Source organism: Phaseolus vulgaris, chromosome 7 (assembly GCF_000499845.2).
Source record: "Phaseolus vulgaris cultivar G19833 chromosome 7, P. vulgaris v2.0, whole genome shotgun sequence".
NCBI lineage: Eukaryota > Viridiplantae > Streptophyta > Magnoliopsida > Fabales > Fabaceae > Phaseolus > Phaseolus vulgaris.
In genome coordinates this window covers 31967822-31992405 of record NC_023753.2, presented here as the reverse complement: position 1 = coordinate 31992405, position 24584 = coordinate 31967822, and the positions used below count along the sequence as shown (strand labels likewise).

At 31.4% G+C, this 24584-nt stretch overlaps 2 protein-coding genes and 1 long non-coding RNA gene across 4 annotated transcripts; 2 read left to right on the top strand and 1 right to left on the bottom strand.

Moving 5' to 3' along the window:
- The first annotated feature begins 1604 nt into the window (after window positions 1–1604).
- On the top strand, window positions 1605–8309 carry LOC137830027 (ATP-dependent DNA helicase Q-like SIM). 2 transcript variants are annotated; one of them, XM_068637111.1, is made up of 16 exons: window positions 1616–1820; window positions 1935–2449; window positions 2514–2733; window positions 3126–3236; window positions 3481–3670; window positions 3756–4089; window positions 4203–4417; window positions 4758–4814; window positions 5370–5450; window positions 5610–5673; window positions 5839–5938; window positions 6013–6096; window positions 6705–6792; window positions 7087–7203; window positions 7315–7407; window positions 7823–8309. In XM_068637111.1, exons 2-16 carry the CDS (start codon window positions 1942–1944, stop codon window positions 8153–8155), a joined length of 2595 nt encoding a protein of 864 aa, XP_068493212.1. In that variant the 5' UTR covers window positions 1616–1820; window positions 1935–1941; the 3' UTR covers window positions 8156–8309. The 2 variants fall into 2 exon arrangements, with proteins under 2 accessions (XP_068493211.1, XP_068493212.1); XM_068637110.1 differs by having other exon boundaries at window positions 1605–2449.
- A 4212-nt stretch (window positions 8310–12521) lies between these two features.
- On the bottom strand, window positions 12522–15538 carry LOC137830026 (autophagy-related protein 18a-like). The gene is made up of 4 exons (XM_068637109.1): window positions 14564–15538; window positions 13790–14000; window positions 13374–13500; window positions 12522–12840 (listed from the first exon to the last, which is right to left on the bottom strand). Exons 1-4 carry the CDS (start codon window positions 15275–15277, stop codon window positions 12750–12752), a joined length of 1143 nt encoding a protein of 380 aa, XP_068493210.1. The 5' UTR covers window positions 15278–15538; the 3' UTR covers window positions 12522–12749.
- A 6637-nt stretch (window positions 15539–22175) lies between these two features.
- LOC137828204 (uncharacterized) lies at window positions 22176–24296 on the top strand. The gene is made up of 3 exons (XR_011083836.1): window positions 22176–22327; window positions 23297–23398; window positions 24182–24296. It is a non-coding gene; the product is annotated as an uncharacterized lncRNA (long non-coding RNA).
- The last annotated feature ends 288 nt before the right edge of the window (window positions 24297–24584 follow it).

The following is a 24584-nucleotide window of genomic DNA, read 5'->3' as shown; positions in this document are numbered from 1 at the left end:
AGTCCGTCAGTCCACTCTTATTTATTTTTTATATTTTTAAAGAAGAATCCCATGTTTTTTGAATTAAAACTGGTGTTGGTAAATATTTTATATAAAAATTTATTTACATTAATTTCTTTATACATAATTTTATTCATATATTTATTTTATTTTGTTAGACATTAAATTTTCTTTGATTAAAATACTAAAATTTGATTCAATTTTATGATTTGTTGCATTTTTCTTATTCAAAAAGTAATATCAATTACTACAATAAAGTAAATAGATAAAAAAAGCAAATTAGTTATAAAAAAAAAAGTTGAAATAAAAAAATGACAGACGAACCTATCATCTCATTCTCTAATGAGGCAAATTATTAATTTCAACCTTATAACCTTGACAGACTAGTGACGAATTGAGTCAACATAGACTAAACCCGTTTATCCACACCTATTTACACCTAACTCAACACAAACTATTTCAATAATTATAACAATTAAAGGATCCTACATTAGTGTGAATGTAAGGAAAACTTTGTAATGTGACAGACTTTCAGTACTTTGAGAAAATACTGTATTCAATGGAGGGAATGCAAAAATATCATAGTGGGTATGACTTAAGGGATGGGAAGAGTGCCCTAAATACGTGAGTTTATCACATACATATTAGGTGCATCTATCTATCCACAATGGTGTTCGAGTTTTGATGGAATCTCTAGTGAACTAAAAATAATTTTTTTTATCTCATTAATTGATGACTTAAATTTATGGTGCGTTTGTTTTTGGAGATATGAGGAGAAAGGAGGAATGAGATGCTCGTGTTTATTTAAGTAGTTTTGATACTAGATGAGTAAATGGAAGAGAGTATGAAAGTATTTTTTCAATCTTCACATAAATGAAGATGATATTTATACTGATTCCATGTATTTTATCTAAATATTATTGTACATACATTTTATTATAATATACAATATATAAAATTAAATATTATATAAATTTATTTAATAATTTAAAAAATATTTAATTATACTATTAATAACAACATATAATTATAAATAATAAAAATAATAAAATAAATTATAATATTAACAACACATATATAGTTATATAAAATAATAAATATTGTTTTTATAATTTTTAATAAATTTATTTTAATTTAACACAAAAATAATTTCTATTATATTTTTTTATTGAAAAATAAAGATAATTATGAATATTATGTATTAAAAAAATTTAGTTAATTCAAATCTAAAAAATAAATATCATAATTTATTATTTAAATATTTTTAATAACAATGATAAATTTGTAAAGGTACACTTTAAAATAATTTTTAAATTTTTTTCTACATCACTCATAAATTTCAATAAATCATTCTTATTCCTCAATCCAAACAGTCTCACACATCTTTTTTAATCCTCGGAATCTACTTTCTTTCCTCTCTACAAATCTCCTTCACTTTTTAATATATTATTTAAATCTATCATAATAAAAATTTGCTAAATTTATAAGATCGCTATTTTACCACCTATCATATCTATAACTTGTTATATAAGTTATTGCATGAGTGGGCCTTTACTTGGGTAGAGTATTGACCTATAATAGTTGTCCCTTGGTTGCTCACTCTTGTTACAAGGTATTCACCTGTTGAATTTTGTACTTTTGTAGTTCTTTCTTTGATTCAAAAGGAGCAAAAATTGGACCTTTGCAAGACGGTGTCGTTTAGAGGTGGAGTGTGTTTTTGAATTGCGAAATTGGGAATGCATTAATTAAATGTCATCGTAATATTTTCCGTCCTCAAGAAGAGTTGGCGGGACTGAGGGCAGCATCACTTTCGTCTCCTGGTATGTGCATTCCTCTCTGCTCTGTGCTCTGTGCTCTGTGCGCCAACCATTTGAATTTTTCTCCCAACAAAACCAAAAGAAGATCTTTCTTTCTTACTTGTAATTTATGGGAAGGAATGCGATGGATTGGAACAATACATGTTCGGACCAAGTAATTGCGGAAATGATTGAAATGGGTTTCGAGTATTCCAGCATCGTGGAAGCCATAAAAGTAGTGGGTCCATCTATTCCCAGCGCTGTGGAACACATTCTCAATTCTACTACTGGAGAAGCATCCACAACCCACATCTCCAATTCGGATGCACGCAATGGAAATGCTCGAAAGAAACGACCTTTGCGCACATCCCGTTCAGTTCGACAGTCCAAGATATTCGACCATTTCCATTCCAATGATGATGTCAAAGAACACAAGGAGGATCTCCCTCAATTGGGAATTGATCCCAATCCCATTGTGCTTTCAGAGTCTTTTGAAGCGCCATATTTGGATGTTGAATCTGATTGGGAGCAGAAAATTAGCAATCTGATGAAAAAGCATTTTGGTTTTTCATCCTTGAAGAGTTTTCAGAAGGAAGCCATCTCTGCCTGGGTTGCTCATAAAGATTGTCTTGTCCTCGCTGCAACAGGATCTGGTAATGTTTGTGCCTTACCCTGCAGTGCTTTGTGCATTTATTCATAATTATGTTTTTGGTACAGGGAAATCTCTGTGCTTTCAGATTCCTGCATTGTTGTCTGGGAAAGTCGTGGTTGTGATTTCGCCCTTGATAAGCCTCATGCATGACCAGTGTTTAAAGCTAACTAGACATGGTATCAGTGCGTGCTTTCTTGGCTCTGGGCAACCAGATAATACCGTTGAACAGAAAGCGATGAGGGGATTGTATAGTATAGTGTATATCTGCCCAGAGACTGTTCTAAGGTATGGTTAGGGGCCATGTTCAGATTGTCCTTAGCTTCAAGGACTAGAAGTTGATATTGAAACTTATCGTGTGTCTAGACTTAGATTATGTTTGAATAAACTTTTTCATAGACATTTACAGGAAATGAAAATGCGGTAAAATGAATTTAACCTTCTTACATGAGCTATACTCAACTCTTGCACTTAACTTTTATGTAAACTCTTTCCATTTAACTTCTCCGGAAGTTAAGATGTGTACGTTGATTTTAGTACATGGAGAAGTTCAATGCATTTCACCTTCTTATTTCCTTCTCTTGTAAGTGTTATGGATAAATTTATCCAAAAAAGACCTTATTTTTTTAGTTTCTTTTATTCTTTTTAATGTTTTGTTACTGCATTGCAATCCCATGTAGATTGATTCAACCACTGCAGACGCTTGCAGAAAGTCGTGGTATTGCTTTATTTGCAATTGATGAGGTACACTGTGTTTCAAAATGGGGTCATGATTTTCGTCCAGATTACAGGTCAGTTTTATCCCCTCCAATTCCTTATTTTTTATGGTTATTGGAGATGAACTGAATTAATTAGTGCAATTAGAATGTCTTGAATGATCTTAAATGCAACTTATGGTTTGCATTTAAGATCTTGATTGATTTTCATGCATATTTCTTTTGTTCTTTGTTTGGTGCGCATGTCACTATTTCTTGAATGTCTTTAGTCTTCTGTCATAAGTATTACCTGTTTTTAAAATGTTTGCTCTTGTTTCAGGCGACTGTCTGTACTGAGAGAAAATTTCAGTACTAGCAAGCTAAAATCCCTAAAATTTGATATACCTCTGATGGCCTTAACAGCTACAGCTACAAAAAGAGTTCGAGAAGACATTTTAAAATCATTGCACATGTCAAAAGAAACGAAAGTTTTTCTTACATCATTTTTTCGATCAAATTTACGCTTCACGGTGAGTTTGTTCATTATAACTTGTATATTCATCTCTAAATATATCATCTCTTGTTACAGTAAAGATTCACAGTGGCTTCGTACAGGTAAAGCATAGTCGAGCATCACAGGCTTCTTATGCAAAAGATTTTCATGAATTGATTCATGTATATGGTAGTAAGAAAAATATTGATGAAAATGAAAAGGTTTTCATCTCAGATGATTCAGATCAGCTTTCTAATAGCTCCAATGCTAGTAGTAACTCTGATACAGACAGTGTTTCACCTGATGACATGGATGACAACCAAGATGATTATGCTTATAGAGATGTTAATATAATGCACGCAGGAAACACAGATGATTTTTTAACGGGAAAAGAATTGTCAATTGAGTTCCTGGAAAATGATATCGATACCTTTCAAAGTGTTGATAACTTAGATGGTACTAATGTTTCTGCTATTTTTGGGTCTCTGATTTTTTTACAAAATAATGTAGTTAATAAACTGATAGCAATATTGAATGAAATAATGTATTTCCATATTTTGTAAATGCAGTTACCCATGGTGACTTTTGTGTGCTACCTCACAAGGAATTGGAATTATCCGAGACAACTGACTCACCTAAGAAACCAGAAGGAAGAGTAAAAATTCTGAAAGAGCCTTTGGAACAAGGACCAACAATCATTTATGTACCCACCAGAAAAGCAACTCTGAGAATTGCGAAGTACCTATGCAAGTTTGGTGTGAAGGCAGCTGCTTATAATGCTGGGGTATGGGTTATATATTATATTTAATCTTGTTTGGTTAGATGCTAGTGAATTAAACTTTATCCGGATGATCCTGTCAATTGACAAGAGCGTCTTAAATTCTAAGACACCATGAAGTACTAGGAAGTAGAATTTAATTTTTTTGCCATATGCTGTTCCGGTTTACTTGCAAACTCTTCTGGCTTGCCCTTCTGTAGATTTCATGGAACCAAACTTAACAGTAATGTTGCTCTTGCTTTATTATCAAATGAATGTTTGCCGCACTTTCACCTCTTGCCATTTGATTTATGTGTTTTTTGTTAGGTTTTAACTGATTTATGATGAGCTCAATCTCTTTTTCCAGCTCACCAAATTGCATCTAAGAAAGGTTCATAAAGAGTTTCATGAAAATAATTTAGAGGTATGTATCTGGAGCCTGAACTAAATATTATAGATGTCCGATAGGAAGGGGGCTTTAAAAAGGGACCACAACGTTTTATTTGAATTGAGATAGCCAATTATCAGTTATGATATATCATTATTGCATCTTATATCTGTGCTGTGCTGTTCACATAACTACTTTTATTAATGGATGTTTGTCTGATTTTGATGGCCTTTTTAATTTAAGTTGTTTGCAATTCAGATCTCTTCTTCCCCTTTCCCCCTATGTTTGCTTAGGCCTGCTTTTACATTCTTTTTTGCAGCTTTGGGTATTTGAAACCCTGCCCTGCCTGGCAAACATCTAAGGTTGGCATTTCTTTGTATTTGTTGCTTCTTCTTAAGTTCTTGTAAAATCAAGCCCCCCAAAAAATGAATAATTGAATTTCTTGAAAGCATGACACGGATCTGATTTGTTTTTACCCGTGTTTATTTCCATGTTGTTTGTGTTACTGCATAATTTATGTTATTTCCTTCATCCTGGAACCGTAAAAAGTTTGACCAAACAACATGTATCCGTCTGTGTTTTATCATTCAGGTTATTGTTGCTACAATAGCTTTTGGAATGGGTATTGACAAATCAAATGTCAGAAGAATCATCCACTATGGTTGGCCACAGGTCTGTTATTCATATGCATTTTTCCAGCCATAGTTAATTATAGAATTGGATTTTATATGTATTTCTTCTGCACTCCAATGCTGATGTTTTCACTTGCTGATTTTTTTTTTTTTTGAGAAATCTCGAATAATTAAAATTGTGAATGTGTATTTTTATCAGAGTTTAGAATCATACTACCAAGAAGCTGGACGGGCTGGTCGAGATGGGAAATTAGCAGATTGTAGTATGTTTAGTTAGACTAAATTTTTTGCCTTGTGATGCTTGTTTTTTTTCTCTCTTTTTATTAGATTTTAAACTTATATTACTTTACTTCCTTGGTTTTACTTCAGTAGTATGTTGCTTATTTTTATTTTCCTTTTTCCAACACTTATATTTGGCCAACAACCAGTTCTGTATGCAAACCTAGCAAGCAAGCCATCACTCTTGCCTAGTCGAAAAAGTGAAGCTCAGAAAAAACAAGCATATATTATGTTATCTGATTGTTTCAGGTTTGCTTTGAAAAATACACCTGTCTCTTTTTCATTTTTATTATTTAGTACAGAACCTTAATGTATATTTACAGATATGGAATGAATACTTCCTGCTGTCGAGCAAAGATACTCGTTGAATACTTTGGAGAGGATTTCAGTCATCGGAAATGCCTCTTGTATGTTAAGTTTGGTCTCTCTGCCTACTGTTTTATTTTGCTTTAGCATCCATGAACTGAAAAATATTCTAGAACAGAATAGCTGGGATGGAGTTACCTTGATTATTACTAGTGAGTGGCAGATTTTGACCAATAATTTTAGGGGACCAAAATAAGTTTAAGTCTAGTTTTGATGTGTAATCTTCTCCACGCAAAACCACTAGAGTCTTTTCTCTACACATCGCCCAAGGTAACGTGAGCAAGTTTCTCTTCCTTCCACATGCGTATTGCACCACTCTCACCTTGCACGTGAACAAAAAATACGGAACAACTGCATCATCTTTAATCACCAACATCGTCTCCAATCTCTACTCTCAGGAAAAAAGTGTAGGAAGCGATGGATTTAAGAAGCGTAGGCGATGAATTTAACAATAGGGTTGGGGGCCAAGGCTCCCCGCCCCAGTTAAGATCCACCACTGGTTATTGCATCTGCATATTTACTTCTTTTTGTAGTCAAGGGATTATCCCGTGTCCATATTTACTTGTAGCGAGTTAGAATGTTTGAATCAGTTATTAATGCATGTTAGCCTTCATATTGTCGCTTTCCTCATAAACCTCCTTTCACGCAGATGTGATGTGTGCACTGCCAGTCCACCTCAAAAGCAGAATCTAAAAGAGGAGGCCTGTATTTTGCTGCAAACCATAGGTGCCCATAATGTATGTTGAATAGTTTCATTTTTATACCAATGACACTATCAATTCCATCTTACACGTGAATTTATATCAAAATTACAGCATATTTTTCAGAATATATGTACCTGTTCCTACGTTGTATATGTGTTATTTCTCTGGGTTAAGTTTCTATACGATGACTTGATTAAACAACTGCTTCGTTTTTTGGAGTTCCAGGATCTGTAGTTTTAATAGGTCGAGTTTTGTGGAACAAATTTGTTGTATTTTCTTTATTCTCTAAGAGGAGAAAAGGAAGTGACATGGATATTAATTTATCAGGGATGTAGGGATTCCAAGGATTGCTCATATGACGATGATATACATTTTGACTCCAATTACAGAGGACCAAGAGAGAGGCCAAATCTTAAGATGTTGGTTGGAACAATAAGGCAGCAGGTGAACCTAGTTATAATTGTCATTTCTTACTTTTTATTATATTGGATGTTCTCTTTTGTTGCTAATCCATGTTAACCAGACTTGTTTTCACTTGAAAATATCCATATACAGTTTCAAAAGTTTTCAACCATTGATGAACTATGGTGGAGAGGTCTTGCTCGAATTTTGGAAGTTAAAGGATATATCAGAGAAGGAGATGACAAGGTATACTTAATTACTTTACCTAGAAATAACCTGTCCTTACAGTTTTTATATATAAAAATGCTATATATTTATAATTGCAAAATTTGTCCAACAAATGATGTATGTATACCATTGAGTAGTGATTCTAGTAGAAGGAAATTCAGAGAGATTCATATAAATAAATATAACTCATGGAAAGCTCTTTTTATTGAGGTTTTTAAAATTTAAGGACTGATCAGAGAGATATTTGTGCATTCCGCATTCATATGGAGATGTGCCACTGATTTGGTCTTCAATACATTCTCCCAAGTCCTAAACTCCAACCAAAACCATAGTGTGACTATCTTATTGTGTAGGTGCTGTTTTATCTGCGGTATGCAGTTATGTGCTGTGGTAATTCTGTGATTTGATCTCAGTTTCCACCATACAATTGCAGACCCATGTTCAGGCAAAATACCCGGAGCCAACAGAATTGGGATGGGAATTTGTGAAGTCCATGAATGAGGAAGCTTTCTATGTTTACCCTGAGGCAGATATGTTGCTTGCAAGAAACTTAATTAACAAACCATTTTCTTCATTCTCGGAATGGGGAAAGGGTTGGGCTGATCCTGAGATCCGTCGCCAGCGCCTAGAGAGAATGGGAGTGAATAGAAAGTCAGGGATGGTGTCAAGTTCCAAAAGGAAACGAAAGAGAAAAGGTAGAAAAGTGCAACATGATTTGAGGACTTCTCGTGGCAGACTAGGAGCAAAACTCTCAAAATATAAGTGATATTTATCAGCTATGAAAGCATACAATTTACTCGTTGGCACCTGTAAAATCATGATCAAACATGTGTCTCCTGAGGAAAGCAACATGGATAGCCACTGATCAATCAACATTAAATTGTTCTCAGAATTTTAATGAAGCATTTGGTGTACAAGGACATCGATAATGTTCCAACTTAGAATATTATGCATATTATTCAAAAATATCTATCACGAGATCTGAGTTAAGATATAACTTGGTGAGGTGTATTTTAAAGGGAAACAAATCATTAAATTAAAATTTTTTAAAAATTAATGGGATAGGTTTTTAATTATTTCATTGTTTTTAAGAACCTTTAAAAAATTGAGATTATTACACATTATAAAGTATAGACTAAGTTATCATTTCACTCTGGAGCAACTAATCCTGTTTCTTTTTAAAAAAAAATTCATTCTTTTCACAAGATTGATTTTCCAGTTGTTTAATTATCATACTCCACTCTTTCCAAGCATGGAAAGTTATCTTTTTCACCATAGTTGATGATCACACATTACACTTGAGTTTACTTAATGGAGAATAAAAGTGAAACTACAAATTATTTAGATTTTAAATTTGATAAAAAAACTTATCTAACTAATTAAATAATAATATGTGAGAAACAATTATGTTTTAGATAGCGAATTTTATTACTTAGTCCTACAGTTAAACAAAGGAGATATTCAAATTTTAAAATTTTTAGGCCAAAAAGAATAGAGTAGGGGAGAAGCCAATGGAATTCTAAGTGGAGTTGAGAACGCGATAGAAAATTTTGCGAGACATATGTAATGAATATGTGCATGAAAACTAGTGTGATAAGGAAATTTTTATTATTGATTTTATGTTTTAATTAAACAACATCAATGAATCTTGTTTGTTGTTGTGTTTTTGTTATCATTTAAGAATAGATATTACTACAGTTTTATTGTCGTCCTAAACCAACTTAGGAGTAACAATTTAGTTATCCAGAGTTTGAAAGTCAAGCTTTTCACCTTAGCCTATATCTCCAGTTGGAACTGGGAAAGGATTTGTTGTTATTTTCATCTTATCAGTTTCTGCAGAGGTGCTGATCTATAATGAAAACACAGCACGTTTATGAAAATTATTTCTTTAATGGACAACACAGAAAATAAAATATAATATTTCAAAATCATTCCTCAATCTCTCAATTGTATATTTCTATTTGGCTTTGAAGGTGACATTTGATAGATCCTTAATAATCCTAATCATGCAGTTTTCCGTGGTTGGATTAAAGCTTTGTCTGTTTTCTATCCCTTATCATTTTGCTTTTTTTTTTGTTCTATTCACTTTTTGGTGGATATTTATGATAACTAATATTATTAAGGTTTTCTGACTACGGTTAAATATAGGTTTTAAGGTTGTGCATTAGGGGCACAATAATTCAGGTTCTATTCACTTTTTGGTGGATATTTAGGTTTGTTTTTTCTCAAGAGCCAATAAATTTTAATCTGCCAGAGATTAATTAATTATTAAATAATCATATCATCACAGCTCATATTTTTTATACAATCACTTTACAACTCTTTATATTATTATTTTAATACTTTTACATATTATTTAATTTCAAATTTATCCTTTATTATATATATTTATTTTTAAATTCATTATATAAAAAGTTGTATACAATTCTAAGGATTGTCAAAGTATTATTTTTCGATAAGTATTGTGTTTTATTTACTACAACTCCAATTTTTTATACAACCACATTACAACTTTCAATATTATTATTTTAATATTTTTTTATATCATTTAATTACAAATTTATTTTTTATTATATATTTATTTCTAAACTCATCACATCAAAGAGTTGTATACAATTTCAAGAGTGATCAAACTATCATTTTTCAAGTTATTCACACTTATTTAGAAAGAAAGAGAAAAAGAGAAGAAGGTAATTTGATCTAATGAAAAGAAAATAATTTGAGTTAAGTTTATTGTAATTAATTTGATTGAATTAATAAAGAGTGATAGTATTTTTTCAGTGTAATGTCAAAATTATTTTTAATTATGTGAAATTTTAAAAAAATTAAAAAACTAATTGACAAAATGAAGAAAAATATTTTTTAAAATCTTAATTATTTAAAGGCGTTATTCACTAATTAAAGGAAAAAACAAATAAATATAATTATTTTATAAAAATAAATATTAAATATAAGAGTAAAATAATAATTTATCCAACTATTCTCATAAATATCTCTGTATATATACTATTACACAATTTTCTCACTCAAAATTTATCAAACACTAATTCTTTACTTTAAAAAAATAGACATATTTGAATGAGATTTTTTTTATAAAATAAGATAATTTTATAACTTAATTACATAAATAAATAAAATTTTAAAAAATAATTGAAATGAATAAGTTGTACAAATTAACACAAATTCATTAAGAAGAAGTCGTGTTATTTTGATATTTAAACTAAAGTCGTATTAAGGTGATTTCAACCGTGACATACAAAATTTATGTATTAGTTGAATTCTTATTACATTTAAATTTTGTCAACTATTTTGATTATTTTTTAAAATTTTATTATTTTAATAACTAACCTATAAAATTATTATAGTTTTGTAAAAAATCCAATGAAGTAGGCGTCAGACTTGTGCTTGTGGATCCATTGCTCCAAAATCAGAATCAGTGAATTGATTTATAATGAAAAAACAGAAGACTAAGTCCACCACAGAGTGAAACGTAATCTAAAAGGCAAAGTGAAGAATACCAAATATAAATAAAATATGTATTTTACTAAGCATTAAATGAATTTAAAAGAATTTTCTAAATTCAATAGAATAGACAATGAAGCTTTTGAAATATGAAGAAAGTATGGAAAAGTATGTAGGTTTAAATTTGATGGTAATGGATTGATGTGATCGTAGGAGAAATGGAGAGAGAAGAGAGAATAGATAATGAATTGAAGTATAAGTAATGTGGTAACTGAAAAGCGAAGCAAGGTACACCTGGATTGTGATGACGGTGATATATGGGTGTTGGAGAAGTTGAAGCATGAACAGGAGTGGTGGTGATGATAGAGTTGGGGCACGTCGTTTTCGCGGTAATAGGCTTCTCCGCCTCCTTCTTATTTTGCGTGCCGAACATCAAGAGATGGCAGCGGAAACACCTGGCCGCAGAAAAACTAAAAATGGTTAGCGAGGCGTTGGAAGCGGCGGAGGAAAGAGCTGTGAGATTCCAAGAACGACACGACAGAATTTTGAGCCAAATATGCAGCACTTACTTGACTAATGCAGAGCTTGTTGAAGCAATGGAGGGTGCTCGGGCCACCATGAACCAGGCGTTAGATTTTGCCCTTCAATGGAGGAAAATTCAGTTTAGAATCATCACTTCTTTCCCCGACGCAATCGACGTTCTGTTGGATTTGGATACGTCAAAACACACTCCAACAAATGCAGCATTCAGATAGGGTTTTGGTTCCTCAACACCTGCTTCATTCAATTCCTCCTAATTTCAATCTCATCATCTGCATGCTACTACCTATATCTTCTTCTTTCTATTTCTTTTCTATTAGATTGGATAGTAATGGAGAGATACATTTCAAATACTTACCCATAACTAGTAACAAAAATAATTTGCTCAACCATCCCAAATTTTTATTTTTTATTTTTTTTTTGCATATTATAACTATATATTCATCTAATCAATCCATTGTACAAGAAATAAATAAAAAAATGTTCATTCAAATACTGTTATACATGATCTCATATAATATTTTTCAAATCTTATAAATTCTCTTGTCAATAATACTTAATGATTAAAAATGATTCAACCATTTTTTTCGCGATTAATAATCTTTATTATATTTATTTCTGAAGAAAATACATTTTAAAAATTGGTTTGGAAAATAAACAATAATTACTTTTAAGATATACGCTCCTGGATATATGCAGTAAACAGAAACATTTTCCAACAATAAAATTATATTATTATTAATTTAAACTACATAAATTACTATACTGTCAGTCGCTATTTATATATAAAACTTGAAGATGTATTACTTTTATAAATGAATTAGATCATTTATCAATGGAAGATTTATTAATAAATATATCCGATGAATTGTTATCAAATATATCAAGATAGATCAAATTTTAAAAATAATTTTAATAGAACAAAATTGTTTAATCCATACATTATATTCCAAAATAAACCATCTGCTCTTCATTGGCATTTACCGAAAGCTGCTACTAGTCAACGAACGATCCATGAGTACAAAGAAAAGATACAATAATGTGTTCAAGGACTAAACATATCTGAACGAATTCAACAGAAACAAACAAATATAACGTTCATTGCAAGATAACCAGCTTCGAGAACTATATATAGTGAATCTGGAGCGAATGCTGCTGACAATTCATTCTAATTTGTAATAAGGTGTTAATAGTTAATATATACAAGCACAAAACAGAGTGAATTGGACAACATTAGTGGATTTGGCAATACTCATATTTACAGTTTAAACGTTTCAAACAACGAGGTGAACATAAAATTCAAATAGTATTCACAGCAAGATCCACTGAAGATATATACATGATGCATCCATAGTTAACTAGAATGTTTCTTCTGCCTTTAGGAAATTGTAATATTCAAGTTGGGTCATCTCTCCACCGTTCCCAGAATCAAACTGACATCGGTAGAAGCTGCATCAACAATTTCAATCAAGATTGGCGTTAAAATTTTCATTCACAGAAAAAATACCAAGTCAAAAACAAGGAACTAGTGATCATTTTGGATACAATATTATATAAACACCCCCGCCCCCATTTAAATAATTTTATCCATTTGTTTTAAGATATAACGTTTTCCAAAACAGGCATCATTTCATCGTTTGCTTTATATGAAAAAGATTATAAATAAAAACAATAATATAACGATGCAGCTAGGACTGTAAATTTTTGTCTGTTTTTAAGACTACCCATAAGCACAAAACCTGAATGAAGCCACCAACATTGGTCAATTTTAGCAAAGCAATGCACAGGTATACACTTAAATAAAAGTTTAATGCAGTAATATGAAGTAGCCTTTAGAATTTAGTCCTCAAATCATTATTCCACCATTCTCAATGTCTAATATCTCTTAAACAACAAAGACCCTCCCCCATTTCCAAAAACAAAACACAAAAGGGCAGAGCATGACAAACTTGAGAGACGAATATGATGCACTACTGACATACCTGCCATCCATGCCTAGTATTACAATTGTATTCTTTTGATGGCCAAATGCAACAACATACTGCAAACCTTCTTGCAAGCGAAATTGAGCCACAGACCACTCCGAGCTAAAATACTTAGGTAGCACACCTGTAAAAGCAGACAACAAAATTATATAATCACAGGCAACAAAATTCATCAGAAAAATCTTAATTTCAAGACTGAATGAACCTTGGTAATGTTCAAATGAACAAGGTTCTAAAAATACAGTCTACGACCTCAATTGCAGTTGCATCAGCTGCATTTGTTAGCAACTGCAATTGTATTGCAATTTAAAAACTCAACAGCAACAATTGCTGTTCTAGTTCTTTCACTTTCACTAAAAAAGACACTAAATTTCCACAAAATATCATTCACAAATAACCCATGGCGCACAAACCTTTAATAAATGAAAGAGATGAAACAGCAGTAGGGCTAGCAGGATTAGCCTCAGAAGAAGTACTGTGCGATCTGTCATGCCCCATCAGTCCAGAATCAACCTTCAGGTTGAAAACATGAACGGTCCCCTTGTCACTTGAGACAGCCAGCCACTGTGCAGTAGGAGAGAATGCAAGGCTGTATATCTCTGCCCGGTCTGCACCCCTCCTTACCTGGAAATAATCAACCCACAGATTCCCATTCAAATCTCCAAATCACTTTGATTTAACCACTAACATCTCAAAACATTAAAAGCAATTTATTTCTCAGTTACTAAGCACACATTTAGCTCCGACTATGCTACCCGTATCAGATTTTTTTGAGCAAATCACAGACACCCCCGAGATTTCTTAGAATTCCACTCAAACCCCCTGTTTTTTTAATCCTACAGCAACTCTCATAGTTACTTGAACCATATTACCCTGACACCCTTTATTATGTATTGTGTACAAACTAAAGAAACCTTAAGGGTGATGCCAGTGTAATTTATTCAATTTTTTATTTAATATTTTTTTCATATTGCATTGGGAAGATTTATAGGGGGATTAAACAAAGGAAAAAGCTTAAATGCACTTCCTTACTGCTTTTCCAATCAAAAATTGAGTTTCACTTCTATAACCACGTTGATCTTTGATGCAATACCAAAATAAAACTGTAATTCTATTAAACAACACTAAAAGCACCTAAGATTTGTCCTTGAACAAAAGAGAGAAAGAGGAAATGGCATTCAATTCACCTCTTGCAGCAATGAACCATCGAGGGTATTGAAGAGCCTGATGAGGGTGCCCTTGGAGCTGGCGGTGGCGAGCAACCTGCCATCATGCGTGAGAGCAAAACACGCAATTCGGGAATCGTGCGCCATGATGAACTTGGTCCTCTTGGAAGCGTAGTGCTCAACCCTGACCTGCCCCTTCTGCAAGCCGGGGCAGACGAGGACCATGGTGGCGGAAACGTGGGAGAGGTCGCAGAGGCCCTTAGGGTTGGCGATGGTCTCGATTTGGTGCAGCACCTTGAGATCGGAGAAGTTGTACACAAAGATCTTGTGCGCCAGAACCACCACGATGCGGTCGCGCCGGAGACGCACGCCCTTCACCTCGGAGCGGAAGGAAAGCTCACCGATGCAGCGGGACTGGTGGTCGTCCCAAATCATAACCTTGTTGGGGGGGTACCGGGGGTCAGCGCCGCCACCGACGAAAGCGAGTATGTTGCAGCGGAAGAGCATGTGGACAAGGCCAACGCCGCCGCCAGGGCCGAAATCGCGGCGGAAGATCTCCCGGAAGGGGTCGCAGTTGTAGATGCGGAAGCCGCGGTCGGTAGCCGCGGCGAAGCATCCGGAATCCTGGTTGAAGGAGATGTGGAGGAGCGTGGCGGCTTGGGAGTCGGGGGTTTGGGCGGCGGTGGCGGGGGATGGCTCCTCGGAATCGAGGGTTTGCGGTGGTGTGTGGGACATTATTTGGAATGGAATCGAATCGATTCGATTATGGTAGAAATTGAAGTGTTTGATTTTGAAGGAAGGTTTTGGTTTTGTGTGGAGTTAAAAATTGGAGGAAGGTGAGGTAGGTCCAATACAGGGGAAGTTCAATTGTGTTTTCTTCTGTTTTGTTCTGTTCTGTTGCCTTCGTGCTTTGCAAGGGATGTGTTCTGTAAACCATGGATTTTCGCCAATCTTAACTACTTTTATTTCTTTCCTTCTTCTTCTACAAAAAATATCAAAAATTCATCTTTTTTACTGTTAAAAATATAATCTTTCGGCTACCTAATTTCCCCAAAAAAAAAAAACACAGCAACTCAACAACCTCTGACTTCTTCTATCTGCAATAATACATGTATAATCTCTCTCTCTCGATATTTTTTACTTACTTAATTACAACAATAAACACATTACCTTTTTAAACAAAATCATTAAAATAGTCTTTATTTTTTAATAAATACATTAATTAGATTAAAACATATAATTAATTAATTTGAGGAAAACCAAAAAAAAAATATTGATAAATTTGATTTTTTTTAAACTATAATATTTTCAGACTTAGAGTGTAACAAAATAACAGAAGTTCTTACCTGATATCATGCATGAACCTACTTGTAACGAAGAACGAATGTAAAAGTTGAACATTTACATTACTTTCAGATAAATTTAAATTTGATTAACAATCATATACTAAATTGAAATCATTTCAACAAAATATCCAAACATGTATCGTCTGGGTTATATCAATTATATGATCCAAATTGGATATAAAAAAATTGTTATTTTTTATATTTTAGTTACATAGAGATATGAAAAAATTAAAATATGTAATGATAATTTTTTTTATTCAGATGATTTTTGTTTTTATAAACTTATAATTTAATATATGATTTTTATTATTTAAATTTGTTGTGATGTGATTTTAAAAATAAAAATTGTAATTATTATTATTTAGGGATGAAAACACCTACTAGAAATATATGCACTCTTAGTCATATATCTTTATCGGTCATATCAATTTATTTCTCAGTCACTAAGAAGTTTTTGTCATATCAACATCTATTGTCAAAAAGTAACCTCTTCGTAATTAATATTTCATTGACTTAAATTATGAAATAATCTAAATATTTAACTTTTAGTTTCAACTTACCACCCCTTAGGCCTTATTCTAAAAACCAGTAACAAATTCATTCCCAATTTTCTTAGGTATAATACATTCAAATAAACTATTTTCTATTATTTTCATTAATTTTCAGAATATCCCTCCAACAAAAGATACTTTAAAGTCTTTCCTCTCCATGCATTTAAATCACAATAATTTTTTTAATAAGAATTCAAACGAGATATAAATTTATTATTCAATAAACTTGTAAATTTATTTGTTTTAGGTGAGCATGCTTAAACATAATATTATCTTAATACATTATAGTAAATCTAATATAAAAATAATATTGTTGAAAAAATAGTATTTATATATTTGTATACAGTATATTTTGTTAAATAAAAAAACCTATAAAAGATCATTTATAATTTGTTTAACCATATAATTAAATATAATATCAAACCAAGAATACCAAGATACAAGAAGTAAAATATAATTTACTGTTTTTGTTGAAAATCAAAATATTTAGTTTCCAAATAATACAAGCAAAGCAGGTTAAATCAACACACACAAAAGTTATGGCTAAATTAAACACATGTAGAAGGGCTTAATATATGGTAGTTTCTTCTTTCATTTGCATAGATTTAGAAAATGTTCAAATTAATCATGGATTAAAAATATTTTAAATTATATAATTTAAAAATACATTGTACATTTTTTTAATCTAAAATTCAAAAATATATTTTAGATTATCAATTTAGAAACGTATTATGAACTTGACAATTCATAATATATTCTCATAATATCTGTAATATAAGCTGTGTAATCTAAAAAGGTCTTCTAGTTGCGTATTTTAAAAGCACATTATAAATCTTATAATTGAAAATATATTTTTAGATTATACATACAAAATTAATTGATAGAGAGTATGTTATTATTTTCTCCTAAAAAATTGGAATCATTATGTTGTGTTGCATGCATGGGAGTTGGAATTGTAAATGCATGTGTAATTGATACGATAGAGGAAGATGAATAAGTTAGTCAAGATCTTGATTGATGTTTGTTGTTATTGAATCAGTTTCTCTAAAAGTAAGTTAAAATTTTCGTAGCATTTTTTCATATTTCAGGAAGTTTTGAAGGAACAAGTGATAATAGGTAAGTGAAGTTAACTAAATTCTCAATGGTAATTAGATATTTTGATCATGATTAGAGGTTAATAAACTTATGTAAAATCTACAACATAAAGGACATAACATTACTACACAAGTCACATTAAGATGATCTTGGTGTTTATGAAAAATTAAGAAAACTATCTACAACTTTAGACATCGTGTATCAAGTTTCTAACTATAATAAGGTAAATTATCATGCACACATTCTACATCCAAATTGTAAGTTCTAAATTTTATGACTTTGTATTTTTGGACTTTAAGCGAAACTGTTATCAACATCCAATTTTGTTTGGTAACCAGAAAAATGTTGAATAAAATAGAGGATAATTCATTTGAAAAATACAAGGAAAAAAATTAAAACATAATAAAAGGAATATAAGTTGGAAAAAAATGTTATCTTTTACTTAAAAAGTATATTTATTCATAAAAAAAACATTTTAATTTTTCTTTAATTTTAAATAAAATCAAGAAAGTTTTAAATATACAGAGAGTTTAGGGTTTAGGATTTAATAACCGTTTTTTTATACACATTTACTTTCTCATTTATCCTTATACCAATATTTTATTTTATTATTTTAAAAATATATAATAAGAAATCTTTTGTCATTTTATGGTTATCTTAGACATTCTCTCATTTTCTTTTTTTGGTATTTTTTTTTAATTTGAACTTCTAAAAAAACAAACTAACTTCCTTACTAACTTCTTAATTCTCTATTTATCAAACACTTATCGCTTTTAAAAAAAACTTCTTACTTTCTTCACTATAAAAAAAACTTCTCTCACTTACCTTTCTATAAAACCGTGGGAGATGAGAAGTTTTTTACAAAGAGGGAAGTGAGAAGTGTTTGATAGACAAAGAAATAGGAAGTTGTTAAGAGAATCTATGTATAACAAATTTGGAAAAGAAAAGATTATCAAACATAACAAAATTGGGAAGGAAGATATTAGAGTTTGTTTAATTGTAATCACTTTGGTTGATGTCTCTAAAAAAATCATTAAATAGAAATCAATTTTATAGATTAAACATAATTAATTGATATATATTTTAAAGACTACAAAATTATTGGTGTATAAATTAATTTTTAAATTAATATATAAATAATCAGTGGTTAAAAATATAGGTAACTAATTAAATACCAATTTATAAATTATTTATTAATAACAGAAATTAATCTAAATGTTAATAATTTTTTTTATTAAAATATTGTGTAGTAGTTACACAATAGTGTGATAGGTTACATTTCCAAAATTTTAAAAACGTTTAAATTGGTACACTTAGAACACTTGAACGAAACAAAGAATTAAAGATGTAATCATATCCATGCCTAATTCTAAAACAATCAATCACATCTTTACATGTTTGCCCTAAATATAAGGTATTTAAGTTCTTAAGGTGGTAACACTTCCTTAATTTTGAATCTTTTACTATCATGTCCTTTATATACTACACTAACATTGTAATGGTTAAAAACATGAGTGTGTAATTTCATGAAATCCTTTTTTATATTTTAAGATAAATACAAATTTTGTAGATCCAAAATATGAGTTTGCAATACAACATCTATCAAATTAAGTCTAATAAGAACCTAAAATTAAACTATTGAAATAAACTATTTTATCATCTTTTCATTGATTTTTCGAAATATCCATCCACTAAAAGAATTGTATTTAATATTCCTCCACTTTCAACCTTCCACTAATCCACCATATTTTGCATACGTACTTTTTGTTTTACCCAAGCTATTTCCTCTCCATGCATGTAAATCACAATAAAATGGCTATAATAAGAATTTAAATAAGAGATAAATTTATCATCATTAAATAAACTTTTAGGTGGGCATGCTTAAATAGTGATATTTTTTTAATACATTATAGTAAATATAATATAACAATAATATGGTAAACAAAATAAATATTATTTATATATTTTTAAATAGTTTAGTTTGTTAAATGCATAAAAGTATAACAAAAACACCATTTATATTTTTTATGGCTATATAATTAAATATAATATCAAACCAACTATACAAAATTAGAAGAAAGAATATATCATTTACAGATTCTTTGTGGTAAAAAACTCGAAAGATTTAGTTTCTAAACAACACAACCAAACCAGGTTAAGTCAACACACACAAAACTGTGGCTAAATTAAGGTTATTTCTTTATACACCCTATTTTTTTTGTTTAATATGAATTCTGTCCACTTTAAATTTTTAAAACTACCATTCATTCTGAGAAACTGGAATAAAAAAAGTACATTATGGAAAAACAATTTCTAAATTAAAAAGTACATTCCAAAAACAAAAATTTGGAAAATAAAATCTAGAAACATATTTTGGAAAATAAATTCTGAAAATTGTTATGAAAATCTAAATCTAAAAAGAAAAATGTTTTTTTGACACCCAATGATTCCACCATACATCCCAATAAATATTAATATTTTAATCATTTATAATTTTTTTAATTTTGAAAATTATTTTAACATTTTGCATTTTACCTATATTTTCATTAAAAAGTTATTTCTTTTTATTTTTTATTTTTTTTATTATAAATATTAATATTTTTTTTGTGGGTGTAAGTTGAAGAAGGATGTCAAAATATCATCAGCCATCTAAAAATGTATTTCAAAATAGAGATTAAGTAAAAGGAATTTTATTATTTTACATAAATATCGGTTCAAAAGTCATAGGGTGGAGAAAACAATCGCTTATGTATATTGGGTCTGGGCCTGATCACGCATTGTACTACCTATGTCGGTTTTATGACCATCATGGGGTCTTTTTATTTTGTTTTTATCAAAATGGGGTCGTTGTCAAAAAAATTACAAATATGGGGCAAGTCGTGCCAACTTAACACGACTTCATATGTAGAAGTCGTGCCAAGTTGACACGACTTTACCACATCAGTCTAAAGTCGTGTCAACTTGGCACGACTTCTGTCACGTCAACCTGAAGTCGTGTCAAGTTGGCACGACTTTGTCCACATCATATTTTTTTTTAATTTTTTTTTGTTTTTAAATAAATATATATTATAATTATTTAATGATAATTAAAATTATAAGTTATGTAATATTTGAAATTAATTTGATAAATAATTTTTTTATGAAGGTATAAATACTTAGGTAAAGAAAATGAGAAAATTAATAATCAAACTTGAAATTGAATTTTATTATCAAGCTTGTTTGTGCGGACAATTACTTTTATTGTGACCTTCAGTTCTGCAATATAAACATTTTTTTTGTTTTTCATATTTTTTATTAATCTAATAACCAAATTAATATATTACATTATCGTCAAACATGATCCATACACAATTATTCATTTTTTTATTGCTTAAAACTAACACCCTTAGAAAATTAAGTATCAAATTAATTTTAAACATTACATAACTTACTAGTCAATATCTAAATAAGAAAATAAAATAAAAAATAAAAAATAAATATATATATATATATATATATATATATGACGTGGACAAAGTCGTGCCAAGTTGACACGACTTCAGGGGTTGACGTGGCAGAAGTCGTGCCAACTTGGCACGACTTCAGGCTGACGTGACAAAGTCGTGCCAACTTGGCACGACTTTATATGCAGAAGTCGTGCCAAGTTGACACAACTTGCCCATATTTGTAATTTTTTTGAAAACGACCCCATTTTGGTAAAAACAAAAAAAAGCCCTATGATGGTCATAAAACCACCTATGTCTGATGCCCATTGCTTGGGAGTTAGAATGAAGAAAGCGTGTCTCGTTCTGAATACCTAAACAAAAGGCAGCTGCAGGTGTGCGAAACTCAAACCACCGGCATTCAAAAATTGGCCTCGTTGTGGCATCGTATTATGAACCATTGTTACATTCAAACTTTCAACGGTAGCCGACTCGTGATGGTGGAAACCAAGTTGAAAGAAAGCATTGGCGAATAAGAAGAGAAAAAAAGAAGCAGAGGACCAAAGCTTCGAAGAGCTCGGCATGGACGCTCATCTACTTTGCGCCTTACACAAGAAAGGGATTGCGGAACCCACTCCAATTCAGGGCGTCGCTATTCCACTCATTTTGGTTATGCTTTTTTCAAACTTCACTTTCGCTATTCACCATTCAACTTCACTTCAACCTAAACTTGTTCACTCTCTGTTTCCAGGAAGGCAAGGACGTGGTTGCACGCGCCAAAACAGGTTCTGGAAAGACCTTAGCATATATTCTCTTGTTGCTTCAAAAACTTTTTACCGTTAGGGCTGATCGGAAGAAGTTGGCGCCCAATGCTTTTGTTCTTGTCCCTACTTGCGAACTCAGTCAACAGGTGTGTTAGCTTGTTTCGATTTTTGTCATACTTTTTTTTAAAAGAGTTATATAATTTAATTTCGTGTTATTTCTTTCCATCCATAAATTCAGGTGTATACGGAAGTGTTGTCGCTGGTTGAGTTATGCAGAGTTAAACTGAAAGTTGTGCAGCTGAATAGCAACATGCTTGCCAATGACTTGGTTGGTTATGTTTTCTAGAATTTTGTTTGTTGTTATCGATTAGGGAGGAAGTTAGTTTTTTTCATCTGCTGCACATGTGGATGTTCTATTTATGTTTACAATTTGTTTAGAATGTGCTTTGTTGTAATTGTCTCTGAATTGGGTTTGCAGTGGGCAGCATTGACTGGACCTCCTGATATTTTGATCTCCACTCCTACTTGCGTAGCGAAGTGTTTGTCCGGTGGCATACTTAAGGCGGAATCCATTAGCGAATCGCTTGAAACTCTTGTTCTTGATGAGGTGAAACCAGATGCAGTGAATTGTTTGTTTAGAATCTTTGTTTATTAGCTGTTGTCTATTTCTGAAACAACTAGCATTTTTTTAAAGTTGAATTATATTCACAGAGCATTTGCAAATGTGTTGAGTTTTCACGCTTTGGTTTATGGTCTAAGTTATTAATAACAACTCAAGTAGCTGATGAACAATCTTTGGTTAGTATTTTGTGATGTGTCACTACAAAAAACAGTGTAAAAAATGGCAATTTTATTATGGCGGTTATTAATAACCGCCACAATTTTCAGTATAATATGTCATTTAACTAACTGCCACAATTATATTTGTATAATACGTCATTTTAGTATAATATGTCATTTTTAACTGTCCCAATTATCCTTCCAAAAAAAAAGTTCCCAGGTTTTTTTCCTCCATACACCATTTCTCATTATTTTTTTTTTAAACTTGCTTTCACTTTAAAATTGGATTTTTTTTTGAAAACTTACTTTTCCTTTAAAATAAATTTTTTTTGAAAATTTAGTTTGAGTTTGGAAACCAAACCCTAACACCTCTTCCCTCTCTCTCTGCTCCACACCCTTAACGTCTCTTCCCTCTCTCTGCTCCACACCCCTACCATCTCTTCCCTCTCTATGCTTCACACGAAACAAACCCTAACTCCTCTTTCATTGCTCCACACGAAACCCTAACACGTCTATGTCCTCTCAGGAAACCCTAATGCCTCTGTCCTCTTACGAAACCCTAACGCATCTGTCCTCTCACGGAACTAACGCTCACTCTCGGGTCCGCCATCGCCACCTCCGCGCAAGGATTCAGGTTTGTGCTTGCGCGCCCTAAACTCCATGGCTTTGTTGTTGTGATAAATTTACTGTGTTACTGTGTTCATGTGATGGTAGGAATTTGTTGCTGTGAGAAGAAGTTCAGGGTCGGAGAAGTAGTATTTTGTGACGTGTTCAATGTTCAAAATAATGTTTTCAGGCAGATCTTCTACTGTCATATGGGTATGAAAAGGATATAAAAGCTTTTACACCCTCATGTTTCCAGAAGTTGCCAGTGTCTTCTTATGTCTGCAACATCAAGGTGTGTTATTTATGATGTTTCTTCCACTTATGATATTTGTCACGTTTCCTGTCATTTTCAAATCCCTCTCTTTATATATGTGTGCCTATATAACGTGTAATTTGTTCTCAATAATGAGTTTCACACTATTAATAGCTTTACATAAAATGCAATTTTCATTGACCTGATCATTGAATTATATCATCATATTAGTTCACACCCATGAGTTACACTTACTTTTACACCAACAACAGATTTACATAAACTATTTTCAATTAATCTGGCCATTGGATTATAGCATTTTATTACCTACATTATTTATGTCAAATTTTCTAAAATTTGCAGAACGATATGAGTTCTTTAGATTCTCTCACACACACACACACACATATATATATATAAATACTTATTACATTACTTTCTGTGTATAAATGAGATATGAAATACATTTGGATTAATCTAATTTTTTTGCACATATTCATATATTAGGGATAAAATTAGCTAGTAAAAATTTATTCAATAGTGTGAGTGAGTGTAGCTTGCACCAGTGTTATCAGCTTCATTTTTGTCCCCTATGTAAGGATGTGCTTGTTTGTTGTATCTTCATCATATGAAACTGAGAATAAGCATGGTGATTTTCCTTGCACATTTGTATATCATATTGTATGTTAGTTACACATTAAATAAAATATTATTTCTGTGAAGTTTCACTAGTAAAGCGTTTTCCTGTGTATTCTCATTAATCATTTCATGACATTATTTTAGGGCATCTATTGCCTTTTAATTATAATGTACTGTTTGCAGTGCATATGTTGACAAACTAAAGAAGTTGATTCTGCACAACCCATTTATTTTGACTTTGCCTGAAGTGGGAAATAACAAGGAAGAGATCATTCCTAAAAATGTTCAGCAGTTCTGGGTAATATATTTCTATCTGTCTTTTTTTGCCATTATGAACTTAATTGCAGTTTAGTTAATTCTTCGTTTTTTCTTCAAAAATATTGCCTAATTTCTTTCTATAGAGAAGGGCGGTTTATTGGTTTTCTCTGTTTGGGATCTCTCTTCTTCATTGCTATTAGAAGGAAATGAACCATTATAGCAAGGAAAATTTAGATTTGGAGTGAGAAGGATTTTAACACTTTAAAAATAAAAAATGTTATTTGGTTTAGTGATCCGAAGAATATTTCAAGGTTGTTTTATGAATTTA